This window comes from Coregonus lavaretus (genome assembly GCF_964263955.1).
Source record: "Coregonus lavaretus genome assembly, contig: HAP1_SCAFFOLD_145, whole genome shotgun sequence".
NCBI classification, from domain to species: Eukaryota; Metazoa; Chordata; class Actinopteri; order Salmoniformes; family Salmonidae; genus Coregonus; species Coregonus lavaretus.
In genome coordinates, this window is record NW_028165685.1 from 412,501 (window position 1) to 437,220 (window position 24,720).

Sequence of the window (24,720 nt, forward strand, 5' to 3'; positions counted from 1 at the left end):
AGGATATAGCATCTCTACTCCCTGAATACAGCATCTAGTACTCTATAATTTACCTCTATCATCTCTACTCTATCATCTGTAGTCTCTATCATCTCTACTCTATCATCTGTAGTCTCTATCATCTCTACTCTATCATCTCTACTCTATCATCTGTAGTCTCTATCATCTCTACTCTATCATCTGTAGTCTCTATCATCTCTACTCTATCATCTCTACTCTATCATCTGTAGTCTCTATCATCTCTACTCTATCATCTGTAGTCTCTATCATCTGTAGTCTATCATCTCTACTCTATCATCTGTAGTCTCTATCATCTCTACTCTATCATCTGTAGTCTATCATCTCTACTCTATCATCTGTAGTCTCTATCATCTCTACTCTATCATCTGTAGTCTCTATCATCTGTAGTCTCTATCATCTCTACTCTATCATCTGTAGTCTCTATCATCTGTACTCTATCATCTCTACTCTATCATATGTAGCCTCTATCATCTATACTCTATCATCTCTACTCTTATCATCTCTACTCTATCATCTGTAGCCTCTATCATCTCTACTCTTATCATCTCTACTCTATCATCTGTAGCCTCTATCATCTCTACTCTTATCATCTTTACTCTATCATCTCTACTCTATCATCTGTAGTCTCTATCATCTGTAGTCTCTATCATCTGTAGTCTCTATCATCTCTACTCTATCATCTGTAGTCTCTATCATCTGTAGTCTCTATCATCTCTACTTTATCATCTCTACTCTTATCATCTCTACTCTATCATCTCTACTCTATCATCTGTAGTCTATCATCTCTACTCTATCATCTGTAGTCTCTATCATCTCTACTCTATCATCTGTAGTCTCTATCATCTCTACTCTATCATCTCTACTCTATCATCTGTAGTCTCTATCATCTCTACTCTATCATCTGTAGTCTCTATCATCTGTAGTCTATCATCTCTACTCTATCATCTGTAGTCTCTATCATCTCTACTCTATCATCTGTAGTCTATCATCTCTACTCTTATCATCTCTACTCTATCATCTGTAGCCTCTATCATCTCTACTCTTATCATCTCTACTCTATCATCTGTAGCCTCTATCATCTCTACTCTTATCATCTTTACTCTATCATCTCTACTCTATCATCTGTAGTCTCTATCATCTGTAGTCTCTATCATCTCTACTCTATCATCTGTAGTCTCTATCATCTGTAGTCTCTATCATCTCTACTTTATCATCTCTACTCTTATCATCTCTACTCTATCATCTCTACTCTATCATCTGTAGTCTATCATCTCTACTCTATCATCTGTAGTCTCTATCATCTCTACTCTATCATCTGTAGTCTCTATCATCTCTACTCTATCATCTCTACTCTATCATCTGTAGTCTCTATCATCTCTACTCTATCATCTCTACTCTATCATCTGTAGTCTCTATCATCTCTACTCTATCATCTGTAGTCTCTATCATCTGTAGTCTATCATCTCTACTCTATCATCTGTAGTCTCTATCATCTCTACTCTATCATCTGTAGTCTATCATCTCTACTCTTATCATCTCTACTCTATCATCTGTAGCCTCTATCATCTCTACTCTTATCATCTCTACTCTATCATCTGTAGCCTCTATCATCTCTACTCTTATCATCTTTACTCTATCATCTCTACTCTATCATCTGTAGTCTCTATCATCTGTAGTCTCTATCATCTGTAGTCTCTATCATCTCTACTCTATCATCTGTAGTCTCTATCATCTGTAGTCTCTATCATCTCTACTTTATCATCTCTACTCTTATCATCTCTACTCTATCATCTCTACTCTATCATCTGTAGTCTCTATCATCTCTACTCTATCATCTCTACTCTATCATCTGTAGTCTCTATCATCTCTACTCTATCATCTGTAGTCTCTATCATCTCTACTCTATCATCTTTAGTCTCTATCATCTCTACTCTATCATCTCTACTCTATCATCTGTAGTCTCTATCATCTGTAGTCTCTATCATCTCTACTCTATCATCTGTAGTCTCTATCATCTGTAGTCTCTATCATCTCTACTCTATCATCTGTAGTCTATCATCTCTACTCTATCATCTGTAGTCTCTATCATCTGTACTCTATCATCTGTAGTCTCTATCATCTCTACTCTATCATCTGTAGTCTCTATCATCTGTACTCTATCATCTGTAGTCTCTATCATCTGTAGTCTCTATCATCTGTAGTCTCTATCATCTGTAGTCTCTATCATCTCTACTCTATCATCTGTAGTCTCTATCATCTGTAGTCTCTATCATCTCTACTTTATCATCTCTACTCTTATCATCTCTACTCTATCATCTCTACTCTATCATCTGTAGTCTCTATCATCTCTACTCTATCATCTCTACTCTATCATCTGTAGTCTCTATCATCTCTACTCTATCATCTGTAGTCTCTATCATCTCTACTCTATCATCTTTAGTCTCTATCATCTCTACTCTATCATCTGTAGTCTCTATCATCTGTAGTCTCTATCATCTCTACTCTATCATCTGTAGTCTCTATCATCTGTAGTCTCTATCATCTCTACTCTATCATCTGTAGTCTATCATCTCTACTCTATCATCTGTAGTCTCTATCATCTGTACTCTATCATCTGTAGTCTCTATCATCTCTACTCTATCATCTGTAGTCTCTATCATCTCTACTCTATCATCTCTACTCTATCATCTGTAGTCTCTATCATCTCTACTCTATCATCTGTAGTCTCTATCATCTCTACTCTATCATCTTTAGTCTCTATCATCTCTACTCTATCATCTCTACTCTATCATCTGTAGTCTCTATCATCTGTAGTCTCTATCATCTGTAGTCTCTATCATCTGTAGTCTCTATCATCTCTACTCTATCATCTGTAGTCTATCATCTCTACTCTATCATCTGTAGTCTCTATCATCTGTACTCTATCATCTGTAGTCTCTATCATCTCTACTCTATCATCTGTAGTCTCTATCATCTGTACTCTATCATCTGTAGTCTCTATCATCTGTAGTCTCTATCATCTGTAGTCTCTATCATCTGTAGTCTCTATCATCTCTACTCTATCATCTGTAGTCTCTATCATCTGTAGTCTCTATCATCTCTACTTTATCATCTCTACTCTTATCATCTCTACTCTATCATCTCTACTCTATCATCTGTAGTCTCTATCATCTCTACTCTATCATCTCTACTCTATCATCTGTAGTCTCTATCATCTCTACTCTATCATCTGTAGTCTCTATCATCTCTACTCTATCATCTTTAGTCTCTATCATCTCTACTCTATCATCTCTACTCTATCATCTGTAGTCTCTATCATCTGTAGTCTCTATCATCTCTACTCTATCATCTGTAGTCTCTATCATCTGTAGTCTCTATCATCTCTACTCTATCATCTGTAGTCTATCATCTCTACTCTATCATCTGTAGTCTCTATCATCTGTACTCTATCATCTGTAGTCTCTATCATCTCTACTCTATCATCTGTAGTCTCTATCATCTCTACTCTATCATCTGTAGTCTATCATCTCTACTCTTATCATCTCTACTCTATCATCTGTAGCCTCTATCATCTCTACTCTTATCATCTCTACTCTATCATCTGTAGCCTCTATCATCTCTACTCTTATCATCTTTACTCTATCATCTCTACTCTATCATCTGTAGTCTCTATCATCTGTAGTCTCTATCATCTGTAGTCTCTATCATCTCTACTCTATCATCTGTAGTCTCTATCATCTGTAGTCTCTATCATCTCTACTTTATCATCTCTACTCTTATCATCTCTACTCTATCATCTCTACTCTATCATCTGTAGTCTCTATCATCTCTACTCTATCATCTCTACTCTATCATCTGTAGTCTCTATCATCTCTACTCTATCATCTGTAGTCTCTATCATCTCTACTCTATCATCTTTAGTCTCTATCATCTCTACTCTATCATCTCTACTCTATCATCTGTAGTCTCTATCATCTGTAGTCTCTATCATCTCTACTCTATCATCTGTAGTCTCTATCATCTGTAGTCTCTATCATCTCTACTTTATCATCTCTACTCTTATCATCTCTACTCTATCATCTCTACTCTATCATCTGTAGTCTCTATCATCTCTACTCTATCATCTCTACTCTATCATCTGTAGTCTCTATCATCTCTACTCTATCATCTGTAGTCTCTATCATCTCTACTCTATCATCTTTAGTCTCTATCATCTCTACTCTATCATCTCTACTCTATCATCTGTAGTCTCTATCATCTGTAGTCTCTATCATCTCTACTCTATCATCTGTAGTCTCTATCATCTGTAGTCTCTATCATCTCTACTCTATCATCTGTAGTCTATCATCTCTACTCTATCATCTGTAGTCTCTATCATCTGTACTCTATCATCTGTAGTCTCTATCATCTCTACTCTATCATCTGTAGTCTCTATCATCTGTAGTCTATCATCTCTACTCTATCATCTGTAGTCTCTATCATCTGTACTCTATCATCTGTAGTCTCTATCATCTCTACTCTATCATCTGTAGTCTCTATCATCTCTACTCTATCATCTCTACTCTATCATCTGTAGTCTCTATCATCTCTACTCTATCATCTGTAGTCTCTATCATCTCTACTCTATCATCTTTAGTCTCTATCATCTCTACTCTATCATCTCTACTCTATCATCTGTAGTCTCTATCATCTGTAGTCTCTATCATCTCTACTCTATCATCTGTAGTCTCTATCATCTGTAGTCTCTATCATCTCTACTCTATCATCTGTAGTCTATCATCTCTACTCTATCATCTGTAGTCTCTATCATCTGTACTCTATCATCTGTAGTCTCTATCATCTCTACTCTATCATCTGTAGTCTCTATCATCTGTAGTCTATCATCTCTACTCTATCATCTGTAGTCTCTATCATCTGTACTCTATCATCTGTAGTCTCTATCATCTCTACTCTATCATCTGTAGTCTCTATCATCTCTACTCTATCATCTCTACTCTATCACACAAAGTCACCTTTAGAACATAGCATCTCTATCATCTCTAGCTAGCTGGAGCTGGATGAGCAGCATGCCAAGTAACGTAGCTGTTGGTGTGTGTTTACATTACATGCTCTGACATCACATAACGTAGTAGACTGCCCTGGTATATACACACTGTGGTCAATTACTGGGAGGGAGAGAGACTGAGAGGGGGAGAGGGAGAGAGGGATGGATAGGGAGAGGGAGAGAGGGAGGGAGAGAGAGAGAGACCACGTATTCACCCTGCACATCCTAATTGACAAACAAACAAACCAAAACAAAGGCAAAGTCTTCTCATGCTTTGTTGATTTCAAAAAAGCTTTTGACTCAATTTGGCATGAGGGTCTGCTTTTCAAATTGATGGAAAGTGGGGTTGGGGGAAAAACATACGACATTATAAAACCCATGTACACAAACAACAAGTGTGCTGTTGAAATTGGCAAAAAACACACACATTTCTTTCCATAGGGCCGTGGGGTGAGACAGGGATGCAGTTTAAGCCCCACCCTCTTCAACATATATATCAACGAATTGGCGAGGGCACTAGAACAGTCTGCAGCACCCGGCCTCACCCTACTAGAATCTGAAGTCAAATGTCTTCTGTTTGCTGATGATCTGGTGCTTCTGTCCCCAACCAAGGAGGGCCTACAGCAGCACCTAGATCTTCTGCACAGATTCTGTCAGACCTGGGCCCTGACAGTAGATCTCAGTAAGACAAAAATAATGGTGTTCCAAAAAAGGTCCAGTTGCCAGGACCACAAATACAAATTCCATCTAGACACCGTTGCCCTAGAGCACACAAAAAACTATACATACCTCGGCCTAAACATCAGCACCACAGGTAACTTCCACAAAGCTGTGAACGATCTGAGAGACAAGGCAAGAAGGGCCTTCTATGCCATCAAAAGGAGCATCAAATTCGACATACCAATTAGGAGCTGGCTAAAAATACTTGAATCAGTTATAGAACCCATTGCCCTTTATGGTTCTGAGGTCTGGGGTCCGCTCACCAACCAAGAATTCACAAAATGGGACAAACACCAAATTGAGACTCTGCATGCAGAATTCTGCAAAAATATCCTCAGTGTACAACGTAAAACACCAAATAATGCATGCAGAGCAGAATTAGGCCGATACCCGCTAATTATCAAAATCCAGAAAAGAGCCGTTAAATTCTATAACCACTTAAAAGGAAGCGATTCCCAAACCTTCCATAACAAAGCCATCACCTACAAAGAGATGAACTTGGAGAAGAGTCCCCTAAGTAAGCTGGTCCTGGGGCTCTGTTCACAAACACAAACAGACCCACAGAGCCCAGGACAGCAACACAACTAGACCCAACCAAATCACGAGAAAACAAAAAGAGAATTACTTGACACATTGGAAAGAATTAACAAAACAACAGAGCAAACTAGAATGCTATTTGGCTCTAAACAGAGAGTACACAGTGGCAGAATACCTGACCACTGTGACTGACCCAAACTTAAGGAAAGCTTTGACTATGTACAGACTCAGTGAGCATAGCCTTGCTATTGAGAAAGGCCGAGGTAGGCAGACCTGGCTCTCAAGAGAAGACAGGCTATGTGCACACTGCCCACAAAATGAGGTGGAAACTGAGCTGCAATTCCTGACCTCCTGCCAAATGTATGACCATATTAGAGACACATATTTCCCTCAGATTACACAGACCCCAAAAAATTTGAAAACCAATAAAATGTTGATAAACTCCCTTATCTATTGGGTGAAATACCACAGTGTGCCATCACAGCTGCAAAATTTGTGACCTGTTGCCACAAGAAAAGGGCAACCAGTGAAGAACAAACACCATTGGAAATACAACCCATATTTATGTTTATTTATTTTCCCATTTGTACTTTAACTATTTGCACATCATTACAACACTGTATATAGACATAATATGACTTTTGAAATGTCTTTATTCTTTTGGAACTTCTGAGTGTAATGTTTACTGTTAATATTTATTGTTTATTTCACTTTTGTTTATTATCTACTTCACTTGCTTTGGCAACGTTAACATATGTTTCCCATGCCAATAAAGCCCTTAAATTGAAATTGAATTGAATTGAAATTGAGAGAGAGAGAGAGAGACTTTATTACATGATAGACCCTTTGAGGAGAGAGAGGAAGTTTCAAGAGGGTTGGAAAACATTTGACACCGCAAATATAGAGAAGAGTATGACTTTATTTTGGATTGGTTGTGATGGAGTTGTGTTCCACCAATCAGACCTGTGTGTTCTGTTGGTAACTAACTGATGTCTCTCTTCAGGAGACCATGAGGGAGAAGATCTACACCCCTCTGACTGTAGAGAGTGCTGTAGACGCCAGGTGAGAACCACAGCTAATTCACTGGAACTCCCAGCATGCACTCTTCGGCATGCTGTTGACATGCCACTTTTTTAAGCCTAGCAGCAGTTGTCCCTTGGGGGGGATAAATCCATCTGAATGTCTGTCTCTGTGTCTGTCTGTCCTGCTCCAGAGATGCTGTTGCCAAAATCCTGTACTCTCTGTTGTTCCGCTGGCTGACTGAGAGGATTAATGGACAGGTCTACCCTCGACACCACGCTCTGTCAATATCTATACTGGATATATATGGCTTTGAGGTACTTTATCTGTCCCTCCATCTCTCTCTTCCTCCGTCTCTCCCTCCATCTCTCTCTCCCTCCGTCTCTCCCTCCATCTCTCTCTCCCTCCGTCTGTCTCTCCATCTCTCTCTCTCCCTCCGTCTGTCCCTCCATCTCTCTGTCCCTCCCTCTGTCCCTCCATCTCTCTGTCCCTCCATCTCTCTCTCCCTCCGTCTGTCACTCCATCTCTCTCTCCCTCCCTCTGTCCCTCCATCTCTCTCTCCCTCCCTCTGTCCCTCCATCTCTCTCTCCCTCCCTCTGTCTCTCCATCTCTCTCTCCCTCCGTCTGTCCCTCCATCTCTCTCCCTCCCTCCCTCTCTCTCTACCTCCATCTCTCTCTCCCTCCCTCTCTCTCTCCCTCCATCTCTCTCTCCCTCCGTCTGTCCCTCCATCTCTCTCCCTCTGTCTGTCCCTCCATCTCTCTCTCCCTCCTTGGCTGGATGTCCTTTGGGTGGTGGACCATTCTTGATACACACGGGAAACTGTTGAGTGTGAAAAACCCGGCAGCGTTGCAGTTCTTGACACAAACAGGTGCACCTGGCACCTACTACCATAACCCCTTCAAAGGCACTTAAATATTTTGTCTTGCCCATTCACACTCTGAATGGCACACACACACAATCCATGTCTCAATTGTTTCATGGCTGAAAAATACTTATTTAACCCGTCTCCTCCCCTTTCATCTACACTGATTGAAGTGGATTTAACAAGTGACATCAATTAGGGATCGTAGCTTTCACCTGGATTCACCTGTTCAGTCTATGTCATGGAAAGAGCAGGTGTTCCTAATATTTTGTCCACTCAGTGTCTAAGGCTATGATATGTCGCCAGGGTACTGGATGTATCTAATTGGGTAATTTGCATCTCCTTGTGTCTGTGAGGACTCTGTATCTCTAACAGCACCTGTATATATGTATCATTGTAACTGCCAAAATAAAGGAAACATCCAACGGATCATGGTGGATGTACAGGTAACTGCCAAAATAAAGGAAACATCCAACGGATCATGGTGGATGTACAGGTAACTGCCAAAATACAGGAAACATCCAACGTATCATGGTGGATGTACAGGTAACTGCCAAAATAAAGGAAACATCCAACGGATCATGGTGGATGTACAGGTAACTGCCAAAATAAAGGAAACATCCAACGTATCATGGTGGATGTACAGGTAACTGCCAAAATAAAGGAAACATCCAACGTATCATGGTGGATGTACAGGTAACTGCCAAAATAAAGGAAACATCCAACGTATCATGGTGGATGTACAGGTAACTGCCAAAATAAAGGAAACATCCAACGGATCATGGTGGATGTACAGGTAACTGCCAAAATAAAGGAAACATCCAACGTATCATGGTGGATGTACAGGTAACTGCCAAAATAAAGGAAACATCCAACGTATCATGGTGGATGTACAGGTAACTGCCAAAATAAAGGAAACATCCAACGTATCATGGTGGATGTACAGGTAACTGCCAAAATAAAGGAAACATCCAACGTATCATGGTGGATGTACAGGTAACTGCCAAAATAAAGGAAACATCCAACGGATCATGGTGGATGTACAGGTAACTGCCAAAATAAAGGAAACATCCAACGTATCATGGTGGATGTACAGGTAACTGCCAAAATAAAGGAAACATCCAACTGATCATGGTGGATGTACAGGTAACTGCCAAAATAAAGGAAACATCCAACGTATCATGGTGGATGTACAGGTAACTGCCAAAATAAAGGAAACATCCAACGGATCATGGTGGATGTACAGGTAACTGCCAAAATAAAGGAAACATCCAACGGATCATGGTGGATGTACAGGTAACTGCCAAAATAAAGGAAACAGCCAACGTATCATGGTGGATGTACAGGTAACTGCCAAAATAAAGGAAACATCCAACGTATCATGGTGGATGTACAGGTAACTGCCAAAATAAAGGAAACATCCAACGTATCATGGTGGATGTACAGGTAACTGCCAAAATAAAGGAAACATCCAACGTATCATGGTGGATGTACAGGTAACTGCCAAAATAAAGGAAACATCCAACGTATCATGGTGGATGTACAGGTAACTGCCAAAATAAAGGAAACATCCAACGGATCATGGTGGATGTACAGGTAACTGCCAAAATAAAGGAAACATCCAACGTATCATGGTGGATGTATAGGTAACTGCCAAAATAAAGGAAACATCCAACGTATCATGGTGGATGTACAGGTAACTGCCAAAATAAAGGAAACATCCAACTGATCATGGTGGATGTACAGGTAACTGCCAAAATAAAGGAAACATCCAACGTATCATGGTGGATGTACAGGTAACTGCCAAAATAAAGGAAACATCCAACGGATCATGGTGGATGTACAGGTAACTGCCAAAATAAAGGAAACAGCCAACGTATCACGGTGGATGTACAGGTAACTGCCAAAATAAAGGAAACATCCAACGTAAAAGTGTCTTTAACAGGGCATTGGGCCACCAGCAGCCAGAACAGCTTCAATGCACCTTGGAATAGATTCTACAAGAGTCTGGAGCTCTATTGGAGGGATGCGACCGCCGTTCTTCCACGAGGAATTCCATCATTTGGTGTTTTATTGATGGTGGTGGAAAACACCGCTCCAGAATCTCCCGTAAGTGTTGAATTGGGTTGAGGTCTGGTGACTGAGACGGCCGTGGCATATGGTTTACATCGTTTTCATGGTCGTCAAACCATTCAGGGACCACTCCTGCCCTGTGGATGGGGGCGTTGTCATCCTATCGGGGGCACAGCCATGGTAACCAAAATAATGGCCTGCCCAGCATTTTTCACATGACCTTAACCATGCAAATTGCTTAATTAACTCAGCCGTGTGGAAGCACCATGCTTTCAATATACGTTGTATCCCTCATTAACTCAAGCGTTTCCATTAGCTAACACAGTATCTATGTTTGTGTCTCCATCAGGACCTGTCCTTCAACAGCTTTGAGCAGCTCTGTATTAACTATGCTAATGAGTACCTGCAGTTCTTCTTCAATAGGATCGTCTTCAGAGAGGAACAGGTGAGGGACAGCAGAGGGAAGTCCCGTTATAAAGTGTTATTATGCGTTATGAAGCCTGTATGAAGCCTATATGTCATCTGCCTGTCAGGAGAAGTACAGCAGGGAGCAGATCCTCTGGCAGGATGTCCTATTATAAGTGTTATTATGGGTATGAAGCCTTATGAAGCCTGAATGTGGTGTGTTATTTTACATTAACATGTTAGTCATTTAGCAGACGCTCTTATCCAGAGAGACTTCCAGTTAGTGAGTCATTTAGCAGACGCTCTTATCCAGAGAGACTTCCAGTTAGTGAGTCATTTAGCAGACGCTCTTATCCAGAGAGACTTCCAGTTAGTGAGTCATTTAGCAGACGCTCTTATCCAGAGAGACTTCCAGTTAGTGAGTCATTTAGCAGACGCTCTTATCCAGAGCCACTTCCAGTTAGTGAGTCATTTAGCAGACGCTCTTATCCAGAGAGACTTCCAGTTAGTGAGTCATTTAGCAGACGCTCTTATCCAGAGAGACTTCCAGTTAGTGAGTCATTTAGCAGACGCTCTTATCCAGAGAGACTTCCAGTTAGTGAGTCATTTAGCAGACGCTCTTATCCAGAGAGACTTCCAGTTAGTGAGTCATTTAGCAGACGCTCTTATCCAGAGAGACTTCCAGTTAGTGAGTCATTTAGCAGACGCTCTTATCCAGAGAGACTTACAGTTAGTGAGTCATTTAGCAGACGCTCTTATCCAGAGAGACTTCCAGTTAGTGAGTCATTTAGCAGACACTCTTATCCAGAGAGACTTCCAGTTAGTGAGTCATTTAGCAGACGCTCTTATCCAGAGAGACTTCCAGTTAGTGAGTCATTTAGCAGACGCTCTTATCCAGAGAGACTTCCAGTTAGTGAGTCATTTAGCAGACGCTCTTATCCAGAGATACTTCCAGGTAGTGAGTCATTTAGCAGACGCTCTTATCCAGAGAGACTTCCAGTTAGTGAGTCATTTAGCAGACGCTCTTATCCAGAGAGACTTCCAGTTAGTGAGTCATTTAGCAGACGCTCTTATCCAGAGAGACTTCCAGTTAGTGCGTTCATCTGAAGATAGCTAGGTGGGACAACCACTTATCACAGGCATAGAAAGTACATTTTCCCTCAATAAAGCAGCTGTCAGCAGTCAGAGCTTTTTTCTTTAGTGGGGGAATAAGACTGACTGACATGTCTTATATAAGATGCTCATTGAAGAGGCAGGGTTATAGGAGGAGGGCAGCAGGGAGCACATCCCCTGGCAGAATGTCCTGTTCTAAAGGCTTATAATGCGTTATGAAGCCTGTATGTCATGTGTCTGTCAGGAGGAGTACAGCAGGGAACAGATCCCGTGGCAGGACATCCTGTTCAGCGACAACCAGGCCTGCATCGACCTCATCTCCTCTAAGCCCCACGGTATACTGAGGATCCTGGACGACCAGAGCTGCTTCCCCCAGGTACACGCACACACACACACACACACACACACACGCATGCACGCACGCACGCACGCACACACACGCACACACGCACGCACACACGCACACAGACACACACATACACACACACAGACGCACGCACGCACACACACACACACACGCACACACACACACGCACACAGACACACACGCACACACACACAGACGCACGCACGCACACACACACACACACCACACACACACACAGACGCACACACACACACACTGACATAAACACACACTTGACTCTGCTCAGTCATTGGTTGATGCTCTGTTCCTCTGTTCCAAGGCGACAGACCACACCTTCCTCCAGAAGTGTCATTATCACCATGGTAACAACCAGATCTACCTGAAGCCAAAGATGCCCCTCCCAGAATTCACCATCAAACACTTCGCTGGCCCGGTCACCTACCAGGTGAACACACCTACAGTTCTGAATCCCAATGAGACGCCACTGGCACAGGACGAGTCCAGAATCAGCTTTCCAAACGTAGCTCTTTGGTTGGATGATGTTCCCATTTATTGTGAATATTTTAAAATGCAAAAAATGAAAAGCCTTTCGTGAACGAACACTTCAGTTTTCCTCCTTACTAGCACTGACTCTGCTGATAGCTGATTTATTGAGGGAAAATGTACTTTCTATGTCTGTGATAAGTGGTTGTCCCACCTAGCTATCTTCAGATGAATGCACTGACTGGAAGTCTCTCTGGATAAGAGCGTCTGCTAAATGACTCACATGTTAATGTAAATGTACATAGTTCCAATATAAAAGGTGCAGAGGTGTAATAATCTATAAGCGTGTTCCAGTGGGAACCGGAGAGAAGCGTCTGCTCTCTCCTCTCACCTGGGCTGCCTGCTGAATGTACATGAGACCATGACCAAACACACTGTATAGAGCCCTCTGTCATGGAAACCTCCCAACATGCCCCCCTCTAGTGACCAAAACACTGTATAGAGCCCTCTGTCATGGAAACCTCCTACCAACATGCCCCCCTCTAGTGACCAAAACACTGTATAGAGCCCTCTGTCATGGAAACCTCCTACCAACATGCCCCCCTCTAGTGACCAAAACACTGTATAGAGCCCTCTGTCATGGAAACCTCCTCCCAACATGCCCCCCTCTAGTGACCAAAACACTGTATAGAGCCCTCTGTCATGGAAACCTCCTCCCAACATGCCCCCCTCTAGTGACCAAAACACTGTATAGAGCCCTCTGTCATGGAAACCTCCTACCAACATGCCCCCCTCTAGTGACCAAAACACTGTATAGAGCCCTCTGTCATGGAAACCTCCTACCAACATGCCCCCCTCTAGTGACCAAAACACTGTATAGAGCCCTCTGTCATGGAAACCTCCCAACATGCCCCCTCTAGTGACCAAAACACTGTATAGAGCCCTCTGTCATGGAAACCTCCCAACATGCCCCCCTCTAGTGACCAAAACACTGTATAGAGCCCTCTGTCATGGAAACCTCCTCCCAACATGCCCCCCTCTAGTGACCAAAACACTGTATAGAGCCCTCTGTCATGGAAACCTCCTACCAACATGCCCCCCTCTAGTGACCAAAACACTGTGTAGAGCCCTCTGTCATGGAAACCTCCCAACATGCCCCCCTCTAGTGACCAAAACACTGTATAGAGCCCTCTGTCATGGAAACCTCCCAACATGCCCCCCTCTAGTGACCAAAACACTGTATAGAGCCCTCTGTCATGGAAACCTCCTCCCAACATGCCCCCCTCTAGTGACCAAAACACTGTATAGAGCCCTCTGTCATGGAAACCTCCCAACATGCCCCCCTCTAGTGACCAAACACTGTATAGAGCCCTCTGTCATGGAAACCTCCTCCCAACATGCCCCCTCTAGTGACCAAAACACTGTATAGAGCCCTCTGTCATGGAAACCTCCTCCCAACATGCCCCCCTCTAGTGACCAAAACACTGTATAGAGCCCTCTGTCATGGAAACCTCCCAACATGCCCCCCTCTAGTGACCAAAACACTGTATAGAGCCCTCTGTCATGGAAACCTCCCAACATGCCCCCCTCTAGTGACCAAAACACTGTATAGAGCCCTCTGTCATGGAAACCTCCTCCCAACATGCCCCCCTCTAGTGACCAAAACACTGTGTAGAGCCCTCTGTCATGGAAACCTCCCAACATGCCCCCCTCTAGTGACCAAAACACTGTATAGAGCCCTCTGTCATGGAAACCTCCCAACATGCCCCCCTCTAGTGACCAAAACACTGTATAGAGCCCTCTGTCATGGAAACCTCCCAACATGCCCCCCTCTAGTGACCAAAACACTGTGTAGAGCCCTCTGTCATGGAAACCTCCCAACATGCCCCCCTCTAGTGACCAAAACACTGTATAGAGCCCTCTGTCATGGAAACCTCCTACCAACATGCCCCCCTCTAGTGACCAAAACACTGTATAGAGCCCTCTGTCATGGAAACCTCCCAACATGCCCCCCTCTAGTGACCAAAACACTGTGTAGAGCCCTCTGTCATGGAAACCTCCCAACATGCCCCCCTCTAGTGACCAAAACACTGTATAGAGCCCTCTGTCATGGAAACCTCCTACCAACATGCCCCCCTCTAGTGACCAAAACACTGTATAGAGCCCTCTGTCATGGAAACCTCCTCCCAACATGCCCCCCTCTAGTGACCAAAACACTGTATAGAGCCCTCTGTCATGGAAACCTCCTCCCAACATGCCCCCCTCTAGTGACCAAAACACTGTATAGAGCCCTCTGTCATGGAAACCTCCCAACATGCCCCCTCTAGTGACCAAAACACTGTATAGAGCCCTCTGTCATGGAAACCTCCTCCCAACATGCCCCCCTCTAGTGACCAAAACACTGTATAGAGCCCTCTGTCATGGAAACCTCCTCCCAACATGCCCCCCTCTAGTGACCAAAACACTGTATAGAGCCCTCTGTCATGGAAACCTCCTCCCAACATGCCCCCCTCTAGTGACCAAAACACTGTATAGAGCCCTCTGTCATGGAAACCTCCTACCAACATGCCCCCTCTAGTGACCAAAACACTGTATAGAGCCCTCTGTCATGGAAACCTCCTCCCAACATGCCCCCCTCTAGTGACCAAAACACTGTATAGAGCCCTCTGTCATGGAAACCTCCTCCCAACATGCCCCCCTCTAGTGACCAAAACACTGTATAGAGCCCTCTGTCATGGAAACCTCCTCCCAACATGCCCCCCTCTAGTGACCAAAACACTGTATAGAGCCCTCTGTCATGGAAACCTCCCAACATGCCCCCCTCTAGTGACCAAAACACTGTATAGAGCCCTCTGTCATGGAAACCTCCTACCAACATGCCCCCCTCTAGTGACCAAAACACCGTATAGAGCCCTCTGTCATGGAAACCTCCCAACATGCCCCCCTCTAGTGACCAAAACACTGTATAGAGCCCTCTGTCATGGAAACCTCCTCCCAACATGCCCCCCTCTAGTGACCAAAACACTGTATAGAGCCCTCTGTCATGGAAACCTCCCAACATGCCCCCCTCTAGTGACCAAAACACTGTATAGAGCCCTCTGTCATGGAAACCTCCCAACATGCCCCCCTCTAGTGACCAAAACACTGTATAGAGCCCTCTGTCATGGAAACCTCCCAACATGCCCCCCTCTAGTGACCAAAACACTGTATAGAGCCCTCTGTCATGGAAACCTCCTCCCAACATGCCCCCCTCTAGTGACCAAAACACCGTATAGAGCCCTCTGTCATGGAAACCTCCCAACATGCCCCCCTCTAGTGACCAAAACACCGTATAGAGCCCTCTGTCATGGAAACCTCCTCCCAACATGCCCCCCTCTAGTGACCAAAACACTGTATAGAGCCCTCTGTCATGGAAACCTCCTCCCAACATGCCCCCCTCTAGTGACCAAAACACTGTGTAGAGCCCTCTGTCATGGAAACCTCCCAACATGCCCCCCTCTAGTGACCAAAACACTGTATAGAGCCCTCTGTCATGGAAACCTCCCAACATGCCCCCCCTCTAGTGACCAAAACACTGTATAGAGCCCTCTGTCATGGAAACCTCCTCCCAACATGCCCCCATCTAGTGACCAAAACACTGTATAGAGCCCTCTGTCATGGAAACCTCCCAACATGCCCCCCTCTAGTGACCAAAACACTGTATAGAGCCCTCTGTCATGGAAACCTCCTCCCAACATGCCCCCCTCTAGTGACCAAAACACTGTATAGAGCCCTCTGTCATGGAAACCTCCCAACATGCCCCCCTCTAGTGACCAAAACACTGTATAGAGCCCTCTGTCATGGAAACCTCCTCCCAACATGCCCCCCTCTAGTGACCAAAACACTGTATAGAGCCCTCTGTCATGGAAACCTCCCAACATGCCCCCCTCTAGTGACCAAAACACTGTATAGAGCCCTCTGTCATGGAAACCTCCTCCCAACATGCCCCCCTCTAGTGACCAAAACACTGTATAGAGCCCTCTGTCATGGAAACCTCCTCCCAACATGCCCCCCTCTAGTGACCAAAACACTGTATAGAGCCCTCTGTCATGGAAACCTCCCAACATGCCCCCCTCTAGTGACCAAAACACTGTATAGAGCCCTCTGTCATGGAAACCTCCTCCCAACATGCCCCCCTCTAGTGACCAAAACACTGTATAGAGCCCTCTGTCATGGAAACCTCCCAACATGCCCCCCTCTAGTGACCAAAACACTGTATAGAGCCCTCTGTCATGGAAACCTCCCAACATGCCCCCCTCTAGTGACCAAAACACTGTATAGAGCCCTCTGTCATGGAAACCTCCCAACATGCCCCCCTCTAGTGACCAAAACACTGTATAGAGCCCTCTGTCATGGAAACCTCCTCCCAACATGCCCCCCTCTAGTGACCAAAACACTGTATAGAGCCCTCTGTCATGGAAACCTCCTCCCAACATGCCCCCCCTCTAGTGACCAAAACACTGTATAGAGCCCTCTGTCATGGAAACCTCCCAACATGCCCCCCTCTAGTGACCAAAACACTGTATAGAGCCCTCTGTCATGGAAACCTCCCAACATGCCCCCCTCTAGTGACCAAAACACTGTATAGAGCCCTCTGTCATGGAAACCTCCTCCCAACATGCCCCCCTCTAGTGACCAAAACACTGTATAGAGCCCTCTGTCATGGAAACCTCCCAACATGCCCCCCTCTAGTGACCAAAACACTGTATAGAGCCCTCTGTCATGGAAACCTCCTCCCAACATGCCCCCCTCTAGTGACCAAAACACTGTATAGAGCCCTCTGTCATGGAAACCTCCTCCCAACATGCCCCCCTCTAGTGACCAAAACACTGTATAGAGCCCTCTGTCATGGAAACCTCCCAACATGCCCCCCTCTAGTGACCAAAACACTGTATAGAGCCCTCTGTCATGGAAACCTCCTCCCAACATGCCCCCCTCTAGTGACCAAAACACTGTATAGAGCCCTCTGTCATGGAAACCTCCCAACATGCCCCCCTCTAGTGACCAAAACACTGTATAGAGCCCTCTGTCATGGAAACCTCCTCCCAACATGCCCCCCTCTAGTGACCAAAACACTGTATAGAGCCCTCTGTCATGGAAACCTCCTCCCAACATGCCCCCCTCTAGTGACCAAAACACTGTATAGAGCCCTCTGTCATGGAAACCTCCTCCCAACATGCCCCCCTCTAGTGACCAAAACACTGTATAGAGCCCTCTGTCATGGAAACCTCCTCCCAACATGCCCCCCTCTAGTGACCAAAACACTGTATAGAGCCCTCTGTCATGGAAACCTCCTCCCAACATGCCCCCCCCTCTAGTGACCAAAACACTGTATAGAGCCCTCTGTCATGGAAACCTCCTCCCAACATGCCCCCCTCTAGTGACCAAAACACTGTATAGAGCCCTCTGTCATGGAAACCTCCCAACATGCCCCCCTCTAGTGACCAAAACACTGTATAGAGCCCTCTGTCATGGAAACCTCCTCCCAACATGCCCCCCTCTAGTGACCAAAACACTGTATAGAGCCCTCTGTCATGGAAACCTCCTCCCAACATGCCCCCCTCTAGTGACCAAAACACTGTATAGAGCCCTCTGTCATGGAAACCTCCTCCCAACATGCCCCCCTCTAGTGACCAAAACACTGTATAGAGCCCTCTGTCATGGAAACCTCCTACCAACATGCCCCCCTCTAGTGACCAAAACACTGTATAGAGCCCTCTGTCATGGAAACCTCCCAACATGCCCCCCTCTAGTGACCAAAACACTGTATAGAGCCCTCTGTCATGGAAACCTCCCAACATGCCCCCCTCTAGTGACCAAAACACTGTATAGAGCCCTCTGTCATGGAAACCTCCTCCCAACATGCCCCCCTCTAGTGACCAAAACAAGTGAAAGCTTCCCTAGACAGACAACATATACACAACACATTAAATGACACAGACCAAAGCAGATCCTACAGTAGATGGCTTCACAGTATAGTTTCTTCCTGCTTTAGACCATCTGTCATCTCTCTGTAGGTTCACAAGTTTCTGGATAAGAACTACGACCAGGTTGGACAGGAGGTTCTGGATCTGTTCAGCCACAGCAAGAACAAGGTAGGAGGGGTTAGGGACTAGGGGTTAGGGGTTAGGGACTAGGGGTTAGGGACTAGGGGTTAGGGGTTAGGGACTAGGGGTTAGGGACTAGGGGTTAGAACTACGACCAGGTTGGACAGGAGGTTCTGGATCTGTTCAGCCACAGCAAGAACAAGGTAGGAGGGGTTAGGGACTAGGGATTAGGGGTTAGGGACTAGGGGTTAGGGATTAGGGACTAGGGGTTAGGGGTTAGGGACTAGGGGTTAGGGACTAGGGGTTAGAACTACGACCAGGTTGGACAGGAGGTTCTAGGGGGGGGGTTGGAGATGACCTAGCCTAATACAGACAGAAGCGTGTATTTTCTACTAAATATATTTACAAATAAATGTATTGTCAAATATGTTATTTTCTCTGTTACGCTGTGCACTGAACTGACATGCAGGATTGTTGAAGACACTCGATGGTCAGATGAAGGGAATTAAATAGTCTATAATGAACACCACAGCAGCCTCAACTCAGACAGAGGTGTGGAACCTACTGTAGCTGCTGGTAAAGACTCAGACAGAGGTGGAACCTACTGTAGCTGCTGGTAAAGACTCAGACAGAGGTGGAACCTACTGTAGCTGCTGGTAAAGACTCAGACAGAGGTGTGTAACCTACTGTAGCTGCTGGTAAAGACTCAGACAGAGGTGGAACCTACTGTAGCTGCTGGTAAAGACTCAGACAGAGGTGTGTAACCTACTGTAGCTGCTGGTAAAGACTCAGACAGAGGTGGAACCTACTGTAGCTGCTGGTAAAGACTCAGACAGAGGTGGAACCTACTGTAGCTGCTGGTAAAGACTCAGACAGAGGTGTGGAACCTACTGTAGCTGCTGGTAAAGACTCAGACAGAGGTGTGTAGCTGCTGGTAAAGACTCAGACAGAGGTGTGTAGCCTACTGTAGCTGCTGGTAAAGACTCAGACAGGTGTGTAGCTGCTGGTAAAGACTCAGACAGAGGTGTGTAGCTGCTGGTAAAGACTCAGACAGAGGTGTGTAGCTGCTGGTAAAGACTCAGACAGAGGTGTGTAGCTGCTGGTAAAGACTCAGACAGAGGTGGAACCTACTGTAGCTACTGGTAAAGACTCAGACAGAGGTGGAACCTACTGTAGCTGCTGGTAAAGACTCAGACAGAGGTGTGTAACCTACTGTAGCTGCTGGTAAAGACTCAGACAGAGGTGTGTAACCTACTGTAGCTGCTGGTAAAGACTCAGACAGAGGTGGAACCTACTGTAGCTGCTGGTAAAGACTCAGACAGAGGTGTGTAACCTACTGTAGCTGCTGGTAAAGACTCAGACAGAGGTGTGTAACCTACTGTAGCTGCTGGTAAAGACTCAGACAGAGGTGTGTAACCTACTGTAGCTGCTGGTAAAGACTCAGACAGAGGTGTGTAACCTACTGTAGCTGCTGGTAAAGACTCAGACAGAGGTGTGTAGCTGCTGGTAAAGACTCAGACAGAGGTGTGTAACCTACTGTAGCTGCTGGTAAAGACTCAGACAGAGGTGTGTAACCTACTGTAGCTGCTGGTAAAGACTCAGACAGAGGTGTGTAACCTACTGTAGCTGCTGGTAAAGACTCAGACAGAGGTGTGTAACCTACTGTAGCTGCTGGTAAAGACTCAGACAGAGGTGTGTAGCTGCTGGTAAAGACTCAGACAGAGGTGTGTAGCTGCTGGTAAAGACTCAGACAGAGGTGTGTAGCTGCTGGTAAAGACTCAGACAGAGGTGTGTAACCTACTGTAGCTGCTGGTAAAGACTCAGACAGAGGTGTGTAACCTACTGTAGCTGCTGGTAAAGACTCAGACAGAGGTGTGTAGCTGCTGGTAAAGACTCAGACAGAGGTGTGTAACCTACTGTAGCTGCTGGTAAAGACTCAGACAGAGGTGTGTAACCTACTGTAGCTGCTGGTAAAGACTCAGACAGAGGTGTGTAGCTGCTGGTAAAGACTCAGACAGAGGTGTGTAACCTACTGTAGCTGCTGGTAAAGACTCAGACAGAGGTGTGTAACCTACTGTAGCTGCTGGTAAAGACTCAGACAGAGGTGTGTAACCTACTGTAGCTGCTGGTAAAGACTCAGACAGAGGTGTGTAGTCTACTGTAGCTGCTGGTAAAGACTCAGACAGAGGTGTGTAACCTACTGTAGCTGCTGGTAAAGACTCAGACAGAGGTGTGTAACCTACTGTAGCTGCTGGTAAAGACTCAGACAGAGGTGTGTAGTCTACTGTAGCTGCTGGTAAAGTCTCAGACAGAGGTGTGTAACCTACTGTAGCTGCTGGTAAAGACTCAGACAGAGGTGTGAACCTACTGTAGCTGCTGGTAAAGACTCAGACAGAGGTGTGTAACCTACTGTAGCTGCTGGTAAAGACTCAGACAGAGGTGTGTAACCTACTGTAGCTGCTGGTAAAGACTCAGACAGAGGTGTGTAACCTACTGTAGCTGCTGGTAAAGACTCAGACAGACGTGTGTAGCCTACTGTAGCTGCTGGTAAAGACTCAGACAGAGGTGTGTAGCCTACTGTAGCTGCTGGTAAAGACTCAGACAGAGGTGTGTAGCCTACTGTAACTGCTGGTAAAGACTCAGACAGAGGTGTGTAACCTACTGTAGATGCTGGTAAAGACTCAGACAGAGGTGTGTAGCCTACTGTAGCTGCTGGTAAAGACTCAGACAGAGGTGTGTAACCTACTGTAGCTGCAGGTAAAGACTCAGACAGAGGTGTGTAGCTGCTGGTAAAGACTCAGACAGAGGTGTGTAGCCTACTGTAGCTGCTGGTAAAGACTCAGACAGAGGTGTGTAGCTGCTGGTAAAGACTCAGACAGAGGTGTGTAGCTGCTGGTAAAGACTCAGACAGAGGTGTGTAGCTGCTGGTAAAGTCTCAGCCAGAGGTGTGTAGCTGCTGGTAAAGACTCAGACATAGGTGTGTAACCTACTGTAGCTGCTGGTAAAGACTCAGACAGAGGTGTGTAGCCTACTGTAGCTGCTGGTAAAGACTCAGACAGAGGTGTGTAACCTACTGTAGCTGCTGGTAAAGACTCAGACAGAGGTGTGTAGCCTACTGTAGCTGCTGGTAAAGACTCAGACAGAGGTGTGTAGCCTACTGTAGCTGCTGGTAAAGACTCAGACAGAGGTGTGTAACCTACTGTAGCTTCTGGTAAAGACTCAGACAGAGGTGTGTAGCCTACTGTAGCTGCTGGTAAAGACTCAGACAGAGGTGTGTAGCCTACTGTAGCTGCTGGTAAAGACTCAGACAGAGGTGTGTAACCTACTGTAGCTGCTGGTAAAGACTCAGACAGAGGTGTGTAACCTACTGTAGCTGCTGGTAAAGACTCAGACAGAGGTGTGTAACCTACTGTAGCTGCTGGTAAAGACTCAGACAGAGGTGTGTAGTCTACTGTAGCTGCTGGTAAAGACTCAGACAGAGGTGTGTAACCTACTGTAGCTGCTGGTAAAGACTCAGACAGAGGTGTGTAACCTACTGTAGCTGCTGGTAAAGACTCAGACAGAGGTGTGTAACCTACTGTAGCTGCTGGTAAAGACTCAGACAGAGGTGTGGAACCTACTGTAGCTGCTGGTAAAGACTCAGACAGAGGTGTGTAGTCTACTGTAGCTGCTGGTAAAGACTCAGACAGAGGTGTGTAACCTACTGTAGCTGCTGGTAAAGACTCAGACAGAGGTGTGGAACCTACTGTAGCTGCTGGTAAAGACTCAGACAGAGGTGTGTAACCTACTGTAGCTGCTGGTAAAGACTCAGACAGAGGTGTGGAACCTACTGTAGCTGCTGGTAAAGACTCAGACAGAGGTGTGTAACCTACTGTAGCTGCTGGTAAAGACTCAGACAGAGGTGTGGAACCTACTGTAGCTGCTGGTAAAGACTCAGACAGAGGTGGAACCTACTGTAGCTGCTGGTAAAGACTCAGACAGAGGTGTGTAACCTACTGTAGCTGCTGGTAAAGACTCAGACAGAGGTGTGTAACCTACTGTAGCTGCTGGTAAAGACTCAGACAGAGGTGTGTAACCTACTGTAGCTGCTGGTAAAGACTCAGACAGAGGTGTGGAACCTACTGTAGCTGCTGGTAAAGACTCAGACAGAGGTGGAACCTACTGTAGCTGCTGGTAAAGACTCAGACAGAGGTGTGTAACCTACTGTAGCTGCTGGTAAAGACTCAGACAGAGGTGGAACCTACTGTAGCTGCTGGTAAAGACTCAGACAGAGGTGGAACCTACTGTAGCTGCTGGTAAAGACTCAGACAGAGGTGTGTAACCTACTGTAGCTGCTGGTAAAGACTCAGACAGAGGTGTGTAGCTGCTGGTAAAGACTCAGACAGAGGTGGAACCTACTGTAGCTGCTGGTAAAGACTCAGACAGAGGTGGAACCTACTGTAGCTGCTGGTAAAGACTCAGACAGAGGTGTGTAACCTACTGTAGCTGCTGGTAAAGACTCAGACAGAGGTGTGGAACCTACTGTAGCTGCTGGTAAAGACTCAGACAGAGGTGTGTAACCTACTGTAGCTTCTGGTAAAGACTCAGACAGAGGTGTGTAACCTACTGTAGCTGCTGGTAAAGACTCAGACAGAGGTGTGGAACCTACTGTAGCTGCTGGTAAAGACTCAGACAGGGTGTGTAACCTACTGTAGCTGCTGGTAAAGACTCAGACAGAGGTGGAACCTACTGTAGCTGCTGGTAAAGACTCAGACAGAGGTGTGTAGCTGCTGGTAAAGACTCAGACAGAGGTGTGTAACCTACTGTAGCTGCTGGTAAAGACTCAGACAGAGGTGTGTAACCTACTGTAGCTGCTGGTAAAGACTCAGACAGAGGTGGAACCTACTGTAGCTGCTGGTAAAGACTCAGACAGAGGTGTGTAACCTACTGTAGCTGCTGGTAAAGACTCAGACAGAGGTGTGTAACCTACTGTAGCTGCTGGTAAAGACTCAGACAGAGGTGTGTAACCTACTGTAGCTGCTGGTAAAGACTCAGACAGAGGTGGAACCTACTGTAGCTGCTGGTAAAGACTCAGACAGAGGTGTGTAACCTACTGTAGCTGCTGGTAAAGACTCAGACAGAGGTGTGGAACCTACTGTAGCTGCTGGTAAAGACTCAGACAGAGGTGTGTAGCCTACTGTAGCTGCCGGTAAAGACTCAGACAGAGGTGTGTAGCTGCTGGTAAAGACTCAGACAGAGGTGTGGAACCTACTGTAGCTGCTGGTAAAGACTCAGACAGAGGTGTGTAACCTACTGTAGCTGCTGGTAAAGACTCAGACAGAGGTGTTTAACCTACTGTAGCTGCTGGTAAAGACTCAGACAGAGGTGGAACCTACTGTAGCTGCTGGTAAAGACTCAGACAGAGGTGGAACCTACTGTAGCTGCTGGTAAAGACTCAGACAGAGGTGTGTAACCTACTGTAGCTGCTGGTAAAGACTCAGACAGAGGTGGAACCTACTGTAGCTGCTGGTAAAGACTCAGACAGAGGTGGAACCTACTGTAGCTGCTGGTAAAGACTCAGACAGAGGTGTGTAACCTACTGTAGCTGCTGGTAAAGACTCAGACAGAGGTGTGTAGCTGCTGGTAAAGACTCAGACAGAGGTGGAACCTACTGTAGCTGCTGGTAAAGACTCAGACAGAGGTGGAACCTACTGTAGCTGCTGGTAAAGACTCAGACAGAGGTGTGTAACCTACTGTAGCTGCTGGTAAAGACTCAGACAGAGGTGTGGAACCTACTGTAGCTGCTGGTAAAGACTCAGACAGAGGTGTGTAACCTACTGTAGCTTCTGGTAAAGACTCAGACAGAGGTGTGTAACCTACTGTAGCTGCTGGTAAAGACTCAGACAGAGGTGTGGAACCTACTGTAGCTGCTGGTAAAGATTCAGACAGGGTGTGTAACCTACTGTAGCTGCTGGTAAAGACTCAGACAGAGGTGGAACCTACTGTAGC

At 45.5% G+C, this 24,720-nt stretch overlaps 1 protein-coding gene across 1 annotated transcript in view; it reads left to right on the forward strand.

Annotated features, from left to right (window-relative positions):
- Positions 1-24,720, forward strand: part of LOC311115594 (uncharacterized protein) — a gene marked incomplete at both ends in the record, with an annotated part of 60,486 nt that overhangs the window by 33,513 nt on the left and 2,253 nt on the right. The window contains 6 exons of the mRNA XM_084190755.1: positions 7,326-7,384; positions 7,536-7,659; positions 10,628-10,723; positions 12,041-12,172; positions 12,483-12,608; positions 18,703-18,780. Of these exons, the coding sequence (XP_084046881.1) occupies positions 7,326-7,384; positions 7,536-7,659; positions 10,628-10,723; positions 12,041-12,172; positions 12,483-12,608; positions 18,703-18,780 (615 nt within the window). The remainder of the gene's footprint in view (positions 1-7,325; positions 7,385-7,535; positions 7,660-10,627; positions 10,724-12,040; positions 12,173-12,482; positions 12,609-18,702; positions 18,781-24,720) is intronic.